The sequence below is a fragment of the Excalfactoria chinensis genome, chromosome 1, assembly GCF_039878825.1.
Source record: "Excalfactoria chinensis isolate bCotChi1 chromosome 1, bCotChi1.hap2, whole genome shotgun sequence".
Classification (NCBI taxonomy): Eukaryota; Metazoa; Chordata; class Aves; order Galliformes; family Phasianidae; genus Excalfactoria; species Excalfactoria chinensis.
This window is the reverse complement of record NC_092825.1, coordinates 36,138,326-36,152,831: the sequence shown is the minus strand read 5'-3', so window position 1 is coordinate 36,152,831 and position 14,506 is coordinate 36,138,326. Positions and strand designations below refer to the sequence as shown.

General features: G+C 43.8%; 1 protein-coding gene across 1 annotated transcript in view; it reads right to left on the bottom strand.

The window, feature by feature from the left end:
* Positions 1 to 13,312, bottom strand: part of ZDHHC17 (zDHHC palmitoyltransferase 17) — a 65,501-nt gene extending 52,189 nt beyond the window's left edge. The window contains exon 1 of the mRNA XM_072336375.1: positions 13,184 to 13,312. Within this exon, the coding sequence (XP_072192476.1) occupies positions 13,184 to 13,246 (63 nt within the window). The 5' untranslated portion in view covers positions 13,247 to 13,312. The remainder of the gene's footprint in view (positions 1 to 13,183) is intronic.
* Between the last annotated feature and the right edge of the window lie 1,194 nt (positions 13,313 to 14,506).

Sequence of the window (14,506 nt, the reverse complement as noted above, 5' to 3'; positions counted from 1 at the left end):
AAGCGCTCCATCCAACCTCCCTGCTGCTCTTGGCCATGCACTCCCTGAGCCCAGCTCAGCCACCTTGGGTCCATCATTTCACCACCACAATCAGACAGTGCCATTAAGAGAGGAAAACAGACTCAATCCTGCTGTTCCTTGTTTGATTCTTCCCCTAGGGCAGCACGCTGAATCCATTTCTGCTGTAGATACACAAGCTGCACAGCCACTGGTAGGGGACAAACAAGGAAAGAGAAGACATGGAGAACAGCACAGCAGCTGCCAACTGTGTACCTGACAAAGCAATCACAGAACTGTACACAGAGCTGACGGGATGAGAACGATGCTGCTTCTAAGAACGAGCTGGTCAGCTGGGAAGGATGCAAGAGAAAGAGACTTCTGTCTGTTTTATAATTGAACTTGGTTCCCTCATTACTTCTAAAGGGCACTTATTCGAGAGGAGCTTCCCACTTCAATGACTGTCCTCTGACAGCACCCTAATCACTCGCATGCATCTGCGCTTAGTTTGTCATTACTCATTAGTCACAAATTGTGCAGACTGCTTGCACAGATGCATAAGCAATGAAGGGTAAGGAAAGAATTAGGCAGAGAAAAAACAGGGTGCGAGAGAAAAGGGAATCTCCTCTGGAAAACAGGAGCAATAAGCTGGGGAAACAGAAAACAGTATAACATGAAAAATATGGCTATAAGGGAAGAAGGAGGAGATGAGGGAAGATGACACCCAAATAGAAGCAATACCAGCATTCCTGCTCGCTTTTCATCACCAAATGCACCAGCTATGCCAACTTCCCCTCAGTGCTTGAATCTTAATCTCTTCCAATTAAAAAAGCCAAACGTGACATAAGTTTAAAGAGAATTCCAAAAGCAGGAATCACAGGGGGAAAAAGGAGGAAAAAAAAAAAAAGTAGTAATGATGTGTGAAAGAATAAGATGACAAAGATGGAGCTGTTCCAATAACAATCTCCTCGTTCTCAATTATATTTAGCAGGAGGATACGAATAGGTCAGTATGCCTGTTTGGACATAAGGAAGGGAGGAAAGCACTGCTGCTTATGGCTGCTGCATATGGCTCTGGTAGGCATCAGCAGATGGCTAGGGCTGCTTTTCCTTTAACGTTATGCAATATTGCTGCAAGGAAGAGATATCGTGATCGAAGTCAGCCAGTCAAAATCTGAATGGGAATGAAGTTAATTAACAGACACTTGGAAAGAAAATACTAACGAGGTCTGAAATGAAAGCGTAGAAATGGAAGCATTACCAGCAATAAAATATGGCATGCTGTTTTCTGTGCTATATATTGAAAACAGGAAAAACCCATAACATTTAGGCAGTTAGATATATATTTTATATATACACATATATATGTTATTGACAACTTTATAATATGCCATGTGGCTGCAATTGAAAAAAATCTTTGTTTCAAGGCATACTATGTCAGGGTAGCTAAATAATGAACCAAATCTCATAGTAATGTGTTTGCTATCTTTAATACAGACTATTGCTGGTTAATACTAGTGAATTCCTTCCCCCACATTATGTATTCAACTTCTGTGTTCTTCATTTGTTAGAATATATTGCAAAGGCTTCTTAAAAGCAATGTTCCCCCCTCCTGTGAAGACCAATGGATTGATACTATTACTCATACACACCCATAGTGTGTCTAACCACACGTCCACCAGCCACTGACACACTAACAGAAAAATACTCACAAAATAATCAAAGCAAATCAATTATTAGCAGTAGTAAAAAAGACCACGTTGCTGATGTAACATTTTTAATGCAAATCTCTTTTCTAAAGACAGGTGGCACTTACTTTCCTTTCCCCGACCCTTCACCTAATGCTGCAACACAGTCACAGGAACAGAGACTCAAGTCACTGTGCTTTAACTTCAGACAGAATCACATCAGCATAGTTTCTTCTTCTCCAGAAACAGTGCAAGAGGTGCACAGCTAACCTCATTGCTGACTGCCATCAAATCGGGGCCTCATCTTTCTTACAAGACCTAGACAGAAGAACAGCCTGCAGGGCTGTGTGGGTTCATCTGCTGCAGAACACAACTATGAGCTGTTTGATTGTTGAGCTGGGGTGATGTGTGCACACACCTTCCATTTAGATAATACGTGCCAGAAAACCCATCCAAACCAGTCTGCACTGCCCATGAGAGGATGTTCAATGCCACTTTCATTTGAATCTTACCTGGCCACCTAACACCTTAGAAAAAAGCCAGCCTTTACTTGGACACACACATTTTACGCTGGGATTCTCACTGCCCTACCAAACAGCATTTAAATGACACAAAATTCACATGATTTGACAAACAAAAATTCTCCACTCAATGCCAATTCTGTCACCGTTTCCCATTACTTTTCACATGTGACAGCATCTTGTTAAGTCCATTTTCATGGTTTCTTAAATTCACCCTATTTACACAGATCCTTGGCATGCCCACAGAAAGCAATGTAACTTACAGAAATCCCCAGAGAAGCTAATTACAGAATTAACACACAGTGGTGAAACCTCCTGTAGCTAAAACAACATTCTGATTTTATTTTGAAAGCACCTTACAGCTTTCTTTAGTCTCAAACACGATGAAGTTCTGCTGATGCAGATTTCCACCCACAACAACAGCCAGCCATCGTGTGCAGTGAATAACCCCACACACTCCAATGCAAACCTCTGCTTTTACATAACAAGGAGCCAGAGCTGCTCAGCCAGAGCCTTTAATCCAACCACTGCACAGAGGTCAGAGATTGGGGGATTTAAGGCACAGCTGGCAACAATGCAGTCTTGTTTGCTCAAAGCAAGTGTCCATCACCAACTGACCGCTTCCTCCTCATTTACTTACAGGTGCTTCTAAATTGAAGACGATTACCTTTTTGTCCACATCAGCTTCACGCAGAGGCTAATCAGAACACCTCCTATTTGCACAGGCAGTGTCACCAGCAAGCATGAAGTCAGACATGTTTACTAGCATTTGGAATCGTTAAAGTAATTAAAAGCTTACAATAATATAATTTAAAATGTTTTTAATCACATTAATATCCATGCAAAAGTCTTTAAGTTCTCAAAAGTAGTAAATACAGGTGTTGCAGCTGGAAAAGGTATCATGGTTTTACAGTTGGAAAGAATATCATAGAGAAATGAAAAGAAACAAGCAGAGAAGGAATGCTCACACGTATTCAGAGATCCAGGCTTGTGACAAAGGGCTCCACAAAGGAGGGATCTCTAGAAAGAGATCCTTCCCCAGTGGCCGTCAGCCGTCAGCCCTTGAATGGGGTCAATAATTTGCTTTCACCTGCACTCCCACGGCTGACCAAGTCATTGGCTTAAGTGATCAATCAGTGGTTCAGGACATGACTCAACAGTTCCCGTAAAACAGGTTCACTGACAATACAGAAATACTTAGGTACCCCACAGCGATAACTAGCTCCAACTGTAGGTATAGAAACAAATGATTACTTATTACTTATACTTATTAAGAGAAGTGTGAGTTAAAGCGCCTTATTACACTACTTACAGATTTAAGGAATTACCTGTATAGCACACAGATTCTGTGGTATTTTCTAGTTGTACACTTTTCTATTTCCTCAGTCCTTTTTCATGTAAGAGTATTTCAAATAAATGAGTTTTCTGTCATCTTCAGTTATTGAAACAAGATGTCTTTGCGATTCAGCAGCAGAAGCTTCTCTAATCACAGAATCATAGACTCACAAAGTTAGAAAGGACCTACAAGATCACCTAGTCCAACTGTCCTCCCATTACCATTGCTACCACAAGCCACTAACCATTTCTCAGAGCTCCCCATCCAAACGCTTCCTGAACACTGCCAGGGACAGCGACTCCACCACGTCCCCAGGCAGCCACTCCAGTGTCTGACCACTCTCTGAAAAAAAAAGTTCCCTCTTATGTCCAATCCAAACCCCCTCTAGCACAACCCATGACCACCCCCTCGGGTTCTGCCTGTTGCCTGGGAGAAGAGCCAAGCCCCTCCTCATCACAACCTCCATACAGGAAGTTGTAGAGTGTAATGAGTCTCCCCTTCTCCAGGCTAAACAATCCCAGCTCCCTCAGCTGCTCCTTGCAGACTAAGACTTGTGCTCCAGACCCCTCACCAGTTTCATTGCCTTTCTCTGGACACGTTCCAGGGCCTCAATGTCTTTCTTGTAGTGAGGAGCCCAAAACTGAACACAGTACTCGAGATGCGGTCTCACCAGAGCTGAGTACAGGGGAATGATTACTTCTCTGCACTTCCTGGCCACACTATTTCTTATACAGACCAGGATGGCATTGGCCTTCTTGGCCACCTCGGTACACTGTCGACTCATGTTCAGCTGAGCATTGACCAACACCCCCGGGTTTCTTTCCTTTTCACAGTCATGAAGTACTCAGCATGAAACCATACCATCACCAGTTAAACCCAGCAATAGAAGTGTGCTGGAGAGAAGGCTGCTCAATATAGGAAAAAAAAAATCCAGTTTATATCCTAGGAAAGTGAATAAAAACAGGCAAAGTATAACTGCTGAGTGCTAGAAAATACTGAATTGACTACATGCTCTATGCAATATCTTTTCTTAACAGTGGTAGCAGCAAAGCCTTTCAGTAGCAGTAACCACCAAAAGCAGTGGTGCCACAGATGCATGCCAAAGTCTTCATCTCAAACTTGTCTCTAAAGCTCCTTTCTGGATCCCTGCTATATTTATGTACTTACAGGATTTCATTTCAATAGCCAGAAGATTCTCATAAATACATAGCAATAAGATGTTGAAAAGAATAAGGTCTTCCTGAATTATCAGTTTCTTTATACAGTGCATCAATCATATGATTACCTTAAAGACCACAGTAACTACAGATATTCACAGCTCAAAGCCCACTGACATTTTTACCAGTTCTAACTCATTTTCTCCTCCTAGCAAGGTATGTCCATACAGCTTCCACCTTACTTAGCAACTTCTACTAGCGCATGCCTCCATCTTTCTTGGTTTTCTTTTCAAAGAGTTTTGCTTGCAGACCTCACGATGTACATCAAACACACCCCAGAGACCCAGCATTAGTATTTAACCATTGTGAGAATAACTGAAAACCAACTCAAAAGCTTGCTTTGTTACCCTCCGAGTTCTAAATTTCATAAATGCACTTAAGCACATATGCAGCTGAATCCTGATACTCAGCTATTTGGAGAAAAACAACTCTTTAAAATTCCCCCAAAGGAGCAATTCTTTAGACTCTTTTAGGCTAGATATCAAGAAGAAATTATTTACCATGAGGGTGGTGAGACACTGAACAGTTTGCCCAGTGAAGTTGTGGATGCCCCTCCCTGGAAGCATTCAAGGCCAGGCTGGATGGGGCTGTGAGCAACTTGTCCTAGAGGGAGGTGTCCCTGCCTATAGCAGGGGGTTGGAACCAGGTGATCTTAAAGGTCTCTTCCAACCCAAACCATCCTATGATTCTGATTCTTCATTAAACTCTCCTACCACTACATCATCAAAAATAATTTAAAAAAAAAAAGCATACTGCATCTCTGTCTTATTCAACAAGCTGCCAAGGCACACATATCAAACGTAAGCGATGCCACTTAGTGAATTTGTAACTAATTCATCTCTGAGAAACAGGGAAAAAATAACTCAAGGATTACCAAACTGGCAAGCGAGCATTACAGAACCAGCCATCTGTCCAGCTGTGAAGCCTCTCTTTTCTCCTTAGCATGTCAGAAAACAAAACAAAAATAAAACATTAGTACAACATGCAGTAAGCTCTCATGGAAAACTTCAATTGGCCAATCCTCACTCAGCAAAAAGACCCTCAAACCAATGGCCATATAACTTCTCATTCCCACTTACAATAAGCACAGGCCGGTTCACCTGCCTGAAGCAGGAAGCACAGGAAAGGTACTTGCAGTTCAGTAGGTGACCAGAAGTAGGGAATGTAAACAGTTCAGCAGATCTGTGATGCTGTGTGTGAGCAGCCTCACTAACCCTTCACCTTCCAAACTGGACATACCAGTCTTCCTCTGAACCTCCATCAGTACCGATGCACATATCGCCTTACAATAAACAGGGCTAGTGAACTCACGCTGCTTTTCATGATTTTTGTTTTAAACCGCACGATTAATTCTCTCTCAATTTACTTCCCTGAACTAGTCATTCTGTGATAAGCCAAAGACACAGAGGAGAGCAGCCAGAAGTTTCTAAAGGCAAGACTGACTGAAGTTCAAAAACTGTCCTGCCACCAGATGAGGTGCTCTCACTCATGGTCCTGGCCATTCTCCATCACAGCTCCCTCTCCCTTCCAGCTCTCCCAACAGCACAGTCAGACCAGACCACAGATCCATAAAGCAATCTGTGTTCCAGCTAACCTACTGACCATACACTGCAAAAGGAAGAATGAGGGAATGTGTTTGGATTGCTCTGCACTTTAGACCAGCTTAAACGCAGTACAGCAATACAGGTGCTTTCAAAGCACACTTTGCTGTCCTCTCTCCCTTGATACTGCTATCCCCCCTTGAGCCAGATTCCCTTGGATGTGACCTGAGCAGCCCTCCAAGCTGAACACAGCCTCTCACCACCCTCCAGTTTTGGTACCTCCCTCCCAGAGACAGTCACAGAAACACTTTGGAAGGCATTTTAGGAGCATAGGAAGAAATTGCTACATCTCAAGACAGTGAGACACAAATTGTAGTCTACTGTTACATCACACAGCAGGCCTGAGGGTTCAGTTCAGTCAGACTCCCTCCCTGATTTGAGAAGTTCTGCAGCTTTTTTGAGCAGTCTCCTTTCTAAAGGACTCCAGAGTCTCACCCAACTACAGGGATGCTGTAGAAGTTTAATTCTTATCTCATTTAATCTCTGAAAAGCAGCATGAGACAGAGCAAACACTGACATCTAAACATGGCAGCCCCAATAACAACGTTAGCTAGTTTTTAAGCAACCAACAAACCTTTCCAAATTTCCCCCTTATTCCCTCAAACTAAACTTCTGAGAAGTTAGTGGTACCTTTATCCCTAATTGTTAAGCCCCGCTGATTTTCTGAGCAGAAAAGTACACAGACACAGTGAGAAACATGCTGTTGGAAGACAAGAATTCTATGTGATCAGAGACATTAAGAGTTTGCACAACACGCAAAGAGATGGAGTCAACGTGGAAACGTAGGCCAAAGCCAATGTTTATCACAGGTGCTTCAAGAGGGACTGCTTCAGAAAGTTACAGATCAGTTCTGTTACATTTCCCAAAGGAAATAAGCAGAAGTAAAACTAAATAAATAAACAGAAATAAATAAAAAGAAAGGAAACAAAAAGGTACCAGGGTCAACAGAGCACTCATACAAAAAATAACCAAACAACAAACTCACACGCACCACCAAAACAGAAACTGTCAGGATTACAACGCAACCGAATTGTTGCTGACCCAAACCACTCCTGAAATTGTCCAATACACTTAGATGGGGAAAAGAAGTTTAAATCGCATCTCTCTGCCATTTCTATTAAATACTATCAGACTTCTTAAAAATACAGATGATGAAAGTCAAATATATCATCCAAAAGATGTTAATACTGTTTTTCACCTCAGCCTGAAGAAACTTCAGAGGTCTGGAGAAAGGTCAACATGAGCCACTATTCTAAATTATTAGGGGGGAAAAAAAAGGAAACATTAGTAATGGTAAATACTGTGCTATTACAGACAAAAAAGCCAAACAGCACTTTCAGGTCACAAAGGAATAGTGACAGTCTGCCTTAATGCTCCAAGTATATTATGCAGCATGCCCTGATAGCTCAATTAAGAAATCTGAATATTGAAGAAGTTGATGTGGACCATCTCGCATATATATTAAAAGCTAGATCAACGAGCTTTATTGCTCATTTTGTGAGTACTATACAGACTGTCCAGTATTCAGTATGACTATAGACCATAACAGCAAAGTAGGGATCTGATAATCATCAGAGTACTAACTACATACAGACAGACCTGTGTATGGACAGGTATCTCTCAGACCTAATGATGTGAAACAAATTAAATTCATTCTAAAGGCAGGTTTAAATATTTAACAGAATAATTAAATTCAGGGACAACTTGCCCAGCTATACAGGAATAACTGTAAAATTGTGTTTATTTTCTTTTTCACAGCAGAAGCGGTATCCTGGTTATAAAAAGAATTACTTCTTTAAAGAAAAACCTTGCAATGGTTGTGTTAGAAGGTCAGATTAGATTTTCAGTCCCCTCTGGCTTCATAGCCCATGAGCTAACCATGATGCATTAAATAAGACAAGACTCCACTTTCAATATTAAGCATGCTAACTTGCCTGACACTTCATGGCTTCATTTTCTGTCTAAAAATAACACAATAAATAATAACTGGTCTGAATAAGATCACAAATGGATGTTTAGCTCCTGGAAAGTCCCTGACTAAATTAAGGAACAATTTCCACACATTTACAGGACAAGCAAGAACAACGTGCACCCCAGCACAGCCTCAGTGACAACGACTGAATTCCACACATTTCACAAGATGGAAAAAGTGAGAGCCAAAGTTAACTGCAGTAGGTTTGCCCATGTTCTTCAAACCCCCACCTCCATGCTTCTGACTTCCTACATGGTTACGTATCACGGGGAGAGAAACAAAACAGAAACTAAACTAAACATGACAGGCTTCCAACCGGATAATATCTATCAGAACACATAACTCTTAATTTTCTTTCAATTTCACAGGAAGATTTATATCTGACTTCAGACTAAACAACAACAACAACAAAAATCTAAATCCACAGCCAAGACTCTTCCAGTGCCAAAGGAATTTGGTAACACTTGACAGCTTCCACCTCTCTCACACACATCCAGCACAACCTAACAAAGCTGGAGAGCTTCCCATCCATCAGCTCAGAACAGGTACAGCCCTGAACAGCTGAGATACCTCTGGCAGTTCAGACAGCATTAGTTCACACACTAAGAATATTTTGCAAACAAGAGAAGGAATGATAAAAACAAAAGCCAGTTTCTAAATATTCCTTTACAGTTCCTTTATTGCAAGCCTACCATTACCTACCACAGACCATCAGGGCTCCAAGAACCATCAGAAGTTGCAAGGAATTTAAGATCAGAAGGACTACTAAGATCACTTAGGACAAGCAGCACAACCATTCCCATACTAGAGCTACAGGCATAGCTGGAAGCTGAGCTGCCCGCCCCTCTTACTGCCACTATGTAATGCGAACACTGACAGACGGAGGCAAACCAGCAGGGCCCGCTCCGAGCAGTGTGCGCTGTCCAGGGTGCTCTGCACACACCGCCCAGCTCCTGGAGAAGAGCTCTCACAGCCCAGCACAGCTGGCGGCCTCTGCACCCCATCACCACCATGCTAAAGGATTCGTGGGTATGAAAGCAGCAACACGTCCCTCAGAGAACCAGAGCCAGCCCATCGTGGAAAAGCTTCTTTATAGCCACAGGCTTGAAACACCGCAGTTACGCACCAAATTCAAAGACTGCATTTGGTCTCCAGAAAGACATACACACTTGAGCTGAAAACATCACGAGATGGATAATCCACCATTTCCCTTCTTGCTTTGTCACTCGTCCTCACTGTTTACCACTTGTGCCTTTCAGTTTGATCCCATCTGTTTTCACTTCCCAGACACTTGATCTTGTTAAGTATATACTAAACAAAGCGCTGCATCTCAGTAAGCGTGCTGCACAGAAGTTACTTCTCACTATTTCTAATAGTGTGAACAGAGTTCTTCCAACTCTTCCACCGTAACACAATACTAAAACCATTTTTAAACTTCAACACAGTCTTCAGTGCTTAACAATGACTTCAAAAGAATCAAATCTTCAGTGCAGCACTTCATTGTACTATTAGATGCTTAGCCAAAAAACATCCCCTTGTTCCTAATCCGTAAACCATCTTTATAAGAAATCAGTGAACACGCTGCACTGCTTGTTTGTATTTACATCCACCTGGTTATAGCACTACCTGATACAGCCCCACGCCTATGCTCTTCACCTTCAACGTATGATTATAACATGGCTGCACAAAGATGGACCTTGTTTTACTAGGATAACTTCACATGTGTTCTAGATGGGTTTGTGTCATCGTTTTGTCCTCCCTGCCTAATATCTGATATCTATCTGTCCTGTTCATCTGCAAGTTATATTAGTGATCATTTTGTAATCCCTCCCAAATCATTCATAAAAATGTCTTAGGTATAGCAGATTTGTTCCCATAGGACTTCCAGGAACAGTCCCCTCTATTCAACCACTTCTGAGAAGCTGCAGTTAGCCAGCTAACTCCGTCCATTTATTACTGCTATAGGATCATGTAATACTCATACAATGCAAAGTGGATGTCAATTATTGTACTTTGTGAAAAAAAGTGATGTTGATACACTTCACTGCATTATTAGTTGCATAACTGTGTTAGCAGACAAGAGTGGGATCTAGCAGGGTCTGTGACGACAGGACAAGGGGAAGGGGTGTTAGGTTGGATGTAAGGAAAAAGTCTTTTACAGAGAGGGTGGTGAAGCACTGGAACAAGTCACCCAGAGGCGGTGGAAGCCCCATCCTTGGAGACACTCAAGGCCAGGCTGGATGGGGCTCTGAACAACCTAATCTACCTGTAGGTATCCCTCTTCACTGCAACAGAGTTGGACTAGATGGCCTTCAAAGGTCCCTTTCACTTCAAAACAATTCCATGATTCCACACTGCAATACTGACCTGAACTTTAACTATTAAAATAAATAAAGAAATAAAATAAAAAAGGTGCCTTGAAACAAGAAGTTTCCCTGATAAAAATCAGGTTGCCTTTCAAGAGAAGGAGGAAGACCCACAATCATAGTCAACAAGATACCTTCCCCATTCCAACCCCCACATCAACCCCCCCAAAAAACCCCCACAAAAAGCTATCGCATCATCAGTTACCCAAAGTAGCCACACTTTCAAAGTGGTTTTTACCTCTTCTTAATGAAAATTACTGGAGTCACTTTCTGCTGTTGAGCCTTTCACAAATAAATCTTTCAGCACTTGAGTATTTAAGCAATTTTTATTTCTAAGACCACCTTTCCTACATCATTTGCAGACGGTGCCCAAAAACACCTCCCAGGATAACGCAAAGCTATTTGCATAAAAACACTTTCCTCTTCAAAAAAGCCCCTTAAACTTAGAAAGCGGTACAAATTAATCAAAGCAAACAAAAAAGGAACAAAACTAAAAGCACAAAAAGATATCTGAAAATGAAGCACGACACTGAGATTAACACTAGCATGAAACACGAGAAACAGGGAAAGGTTATGACAGCCCTATAAAAAGCATCGTTTTCTGTGTATGTATGTAAGAACCGATTATGTGCTCCAGCGTCACCACTTACATAAGGATATGGTGCTATTTTCTTAAAAAGTGGAAGTCAAATTGAGTACAAAGGCCTCTACACTTCCGAGAGAAAAAACCCACTAAGCTCAGATAGCACAACGCTGTTCCCTGAGCAGGTCTGTAACAATACTGTGATGGTACAGAATCCTCAAGTTCTTAATAAAACACTCCATAAACACGCTTTAAATAGCCACCACCAATGACATTAAAAGCATCCTCCTATGAGAGCTTATCTGCATAATGGAATTTTAAGGACTAAGGGAACACCCACTGAAATCTATGTAAACACTCCCCTTCAATGCTGTCAGATAGTCACACAGTCGGTACAGTCAGATGCTCAGCATTTCCAGACAGATCCATCTATAAAACCTTAAGACTAGTGGTATTTATTGCACATTAACAAATTGGGGCTGGTGTTGTGGTATACAATATGTTAGATTCACTTCTTTCCTCATCTATCGTAAACATATTCCTTCAGTGTATAAACTTCAATATCACATTTTACCGGATCACCTCACATAGGATTTTCCATCAGTTTACATTAAGACACTTCTTCGCTATGCAGCTCTTACTTAAACTTAACTTACTGAACACTAATTTTCAGTCTTAAAAACAATGAGGTTTTCTAACAGGCTGTACACGCTTGTTAATCCATTTCATAGCTTTCATCCTCCCCTCCAAGCTTTCAACAAGTTCAGAACATCCTCTTCCAAATAAAGACATCAGTTGGGATGGCTACTGTCAGCTTCTATCACTTCTGGAATACGTGAGATGAGACTGTTTCTCCTGCTACTCTACAGAAACACGTAGCACCAGTCTTTGCACATCACTTAAAGTAAATTTTAAGAAACAACCAAACCGTGGTTGGGGTGCAAGAATCAACCTTCAAATAGATTGCTGCATTTCCAAGTCTTAAGTATGCAAATGTTTGGTGAGGCAGAGAAGAAAGGGTAGGATATATACAGATATATAAACCATATACAGATGCCTACGGAGCCCCTTCAGTCATCGAGAAAACTAAAAGTGTCTTTAACTTGTTGTTTATAGAAAAACAGAGTGCCATCTGTTTAGCAGAAACTGGAGCAGGGTATACGCACTTGCCTTTTTTGTAGGCTGAAAAACCAGTCCATACCACCCTCAGCATACCAGGTGAGAAGCCCACATATAAAGGCTTTACAAACTGCTTTAAATGCTCCGAAACAATCGCAGCATTCCTCAGGAAAGCACAGGTGCTGCTGACAAAGGTGGGGGGCGCAAAGGAGAAGAAATACACGGCACAAAACGACCTCTGCACGTTACCTGCCAGCACTCCTCCCACCGCCCGACGAACACTCCAGGCACGGAATGCGGCTGGCTCCTAAATCAACCCCAGCGCCGGCGGCTGGATGGGAGCAGGCCGGCCCGCAGGCAGCGCAACGGAGCCCGAGGAAGCGTCTGTTCCGCCCCCGGAGCGTTTCCCTCGGGGCGGCGGGGCCGGGCGCGCTGCGCGGGGCGGCGCTGCCGGGGAGAGGCGGCTCGGTCGCAGCGGGCCGGGGGCGGCCGGGCCTCGCCCCCCCTCTCGGCCCGGTTCCGCGCAGAGCCCGCGGGGCGCCCCGCGCTCCGCCACACACACACGGCAGCATCCGCGCCCTGCTCCGCCCGACCCGCCCCATCCCGCCCCGCCGAGCACACCCAGGCCGGGAGCGGGGGGCGGCGGCGCACATCCATCCCGCGCCCCGCTCAGCCCGCCCGCCTCGCCTCGCCTATCCGCACCGTCGAGCGCCGCGCCCGCCGCGCCCCGAGCCCGCGCCCCGCCGCCGCGCCCCGCCGCCGCGCCCGGCGGGCCCGACCTCACCTCAGGGTGCAGGATGGGGACGCAACCCGCTTCTTTCTCGTACTCGTCCAGCGGCGCCGCCATCTTGGTGCGAGCCGCCCGCCCGCTGCATGCCGGGTACTGCGCGCGCGCGGCCCCTCGCGCCCCCGGCGGCGGCTGAGGGGAGGAGGCGGGGCCGCGCGGAGGCGGCTCTGCGATGCGATGCGATGCGCCGGGGGGGAGCGCGGGGCGGGAGCGGGGCCGTATCCGCAGGCCTCGGCAGTTCCCCTCGGGCAGCTGGTCGCCGTCGGGCGTTAGAGCCGGCCTGTGGCGTTTTTTTTTCTTTCTTTTTTCTTTTTTTCCATATTTCGAAATAAATGTTCTCCCGCTGTTTTAATGGCTGTAGTATGAGAGTGTGGTGCCCGTGACGGCCGTTCCCTGCGGCGCTTCTCGCGTCTCACAAGTCCGTGGACCAAACCTGCCAGCGGGTTTAAAGCCTGTGGAGGTGGAGAACTCCGGTGTGCTGTCCCTTGGGCCACCTGCTCTAAGGCCTGTCCTAAGGCTGCCGGCACACGCTGACAGCCAGCTGCCCTCCATGCCTGAGGGAAGGCAGGCTTCCTCTTGGCATTTGGGGAGGCGCTTCTAAAAGGAATGTTTAATGTAATTTAGGTTGGGGGAGAAATTTCAACTTAATTAAGTTCCTTCTAATTTGTAATGAAAGCAAAATAAGGACTCCTCTGTGGTTTATGTTAATTTGTATCCAAACAAAGTAATGCTTGTCCGGTTCTCTTTGGAGGTTATGTTCATGCCTCCAGGTAGCTAAGAGAGCATGGGAAGAAATCAAGGCTGATTTCTAAAGTTACTGAAAACTCCTTTCTAAGAAAGTCTCCAAAGGATTATTTCCAATCACTGCTACCGGGATGAGCTGATGGTTACTTACATCCTGTCACATACATTATCCAGATGGACAAACTGCAGCAGATTTGGTGACCAAATTCAGTCTTGTGAGGCAATAGGTTTTATTTGTATTCTCTGTTCTTACTACCTGTGCAATATACATACAGCCACTGCTGGCAATCTGAAAGCTCTTTCTTTCAAAATGATCTGCCTTCATACGTTATGTTTTATAAAAAATGTTTTTCCCAATTACAGAATGTTATTGCTGGTTTGATTGCTGCTTTATGTTGTCATATCTATGATGTTCTCATTTGCCTTCCTGAGAATGGGACTTTATATAATACACTTTGTTATATCATAATACATTAAGCTCGTAAGCCTAAAACCCCACAATGATATGTTCTTCATTACTCTCCCGTCTCATAAAAAATGTAACAGAGAATCACTAATAAAATTTGACTGCGGCGT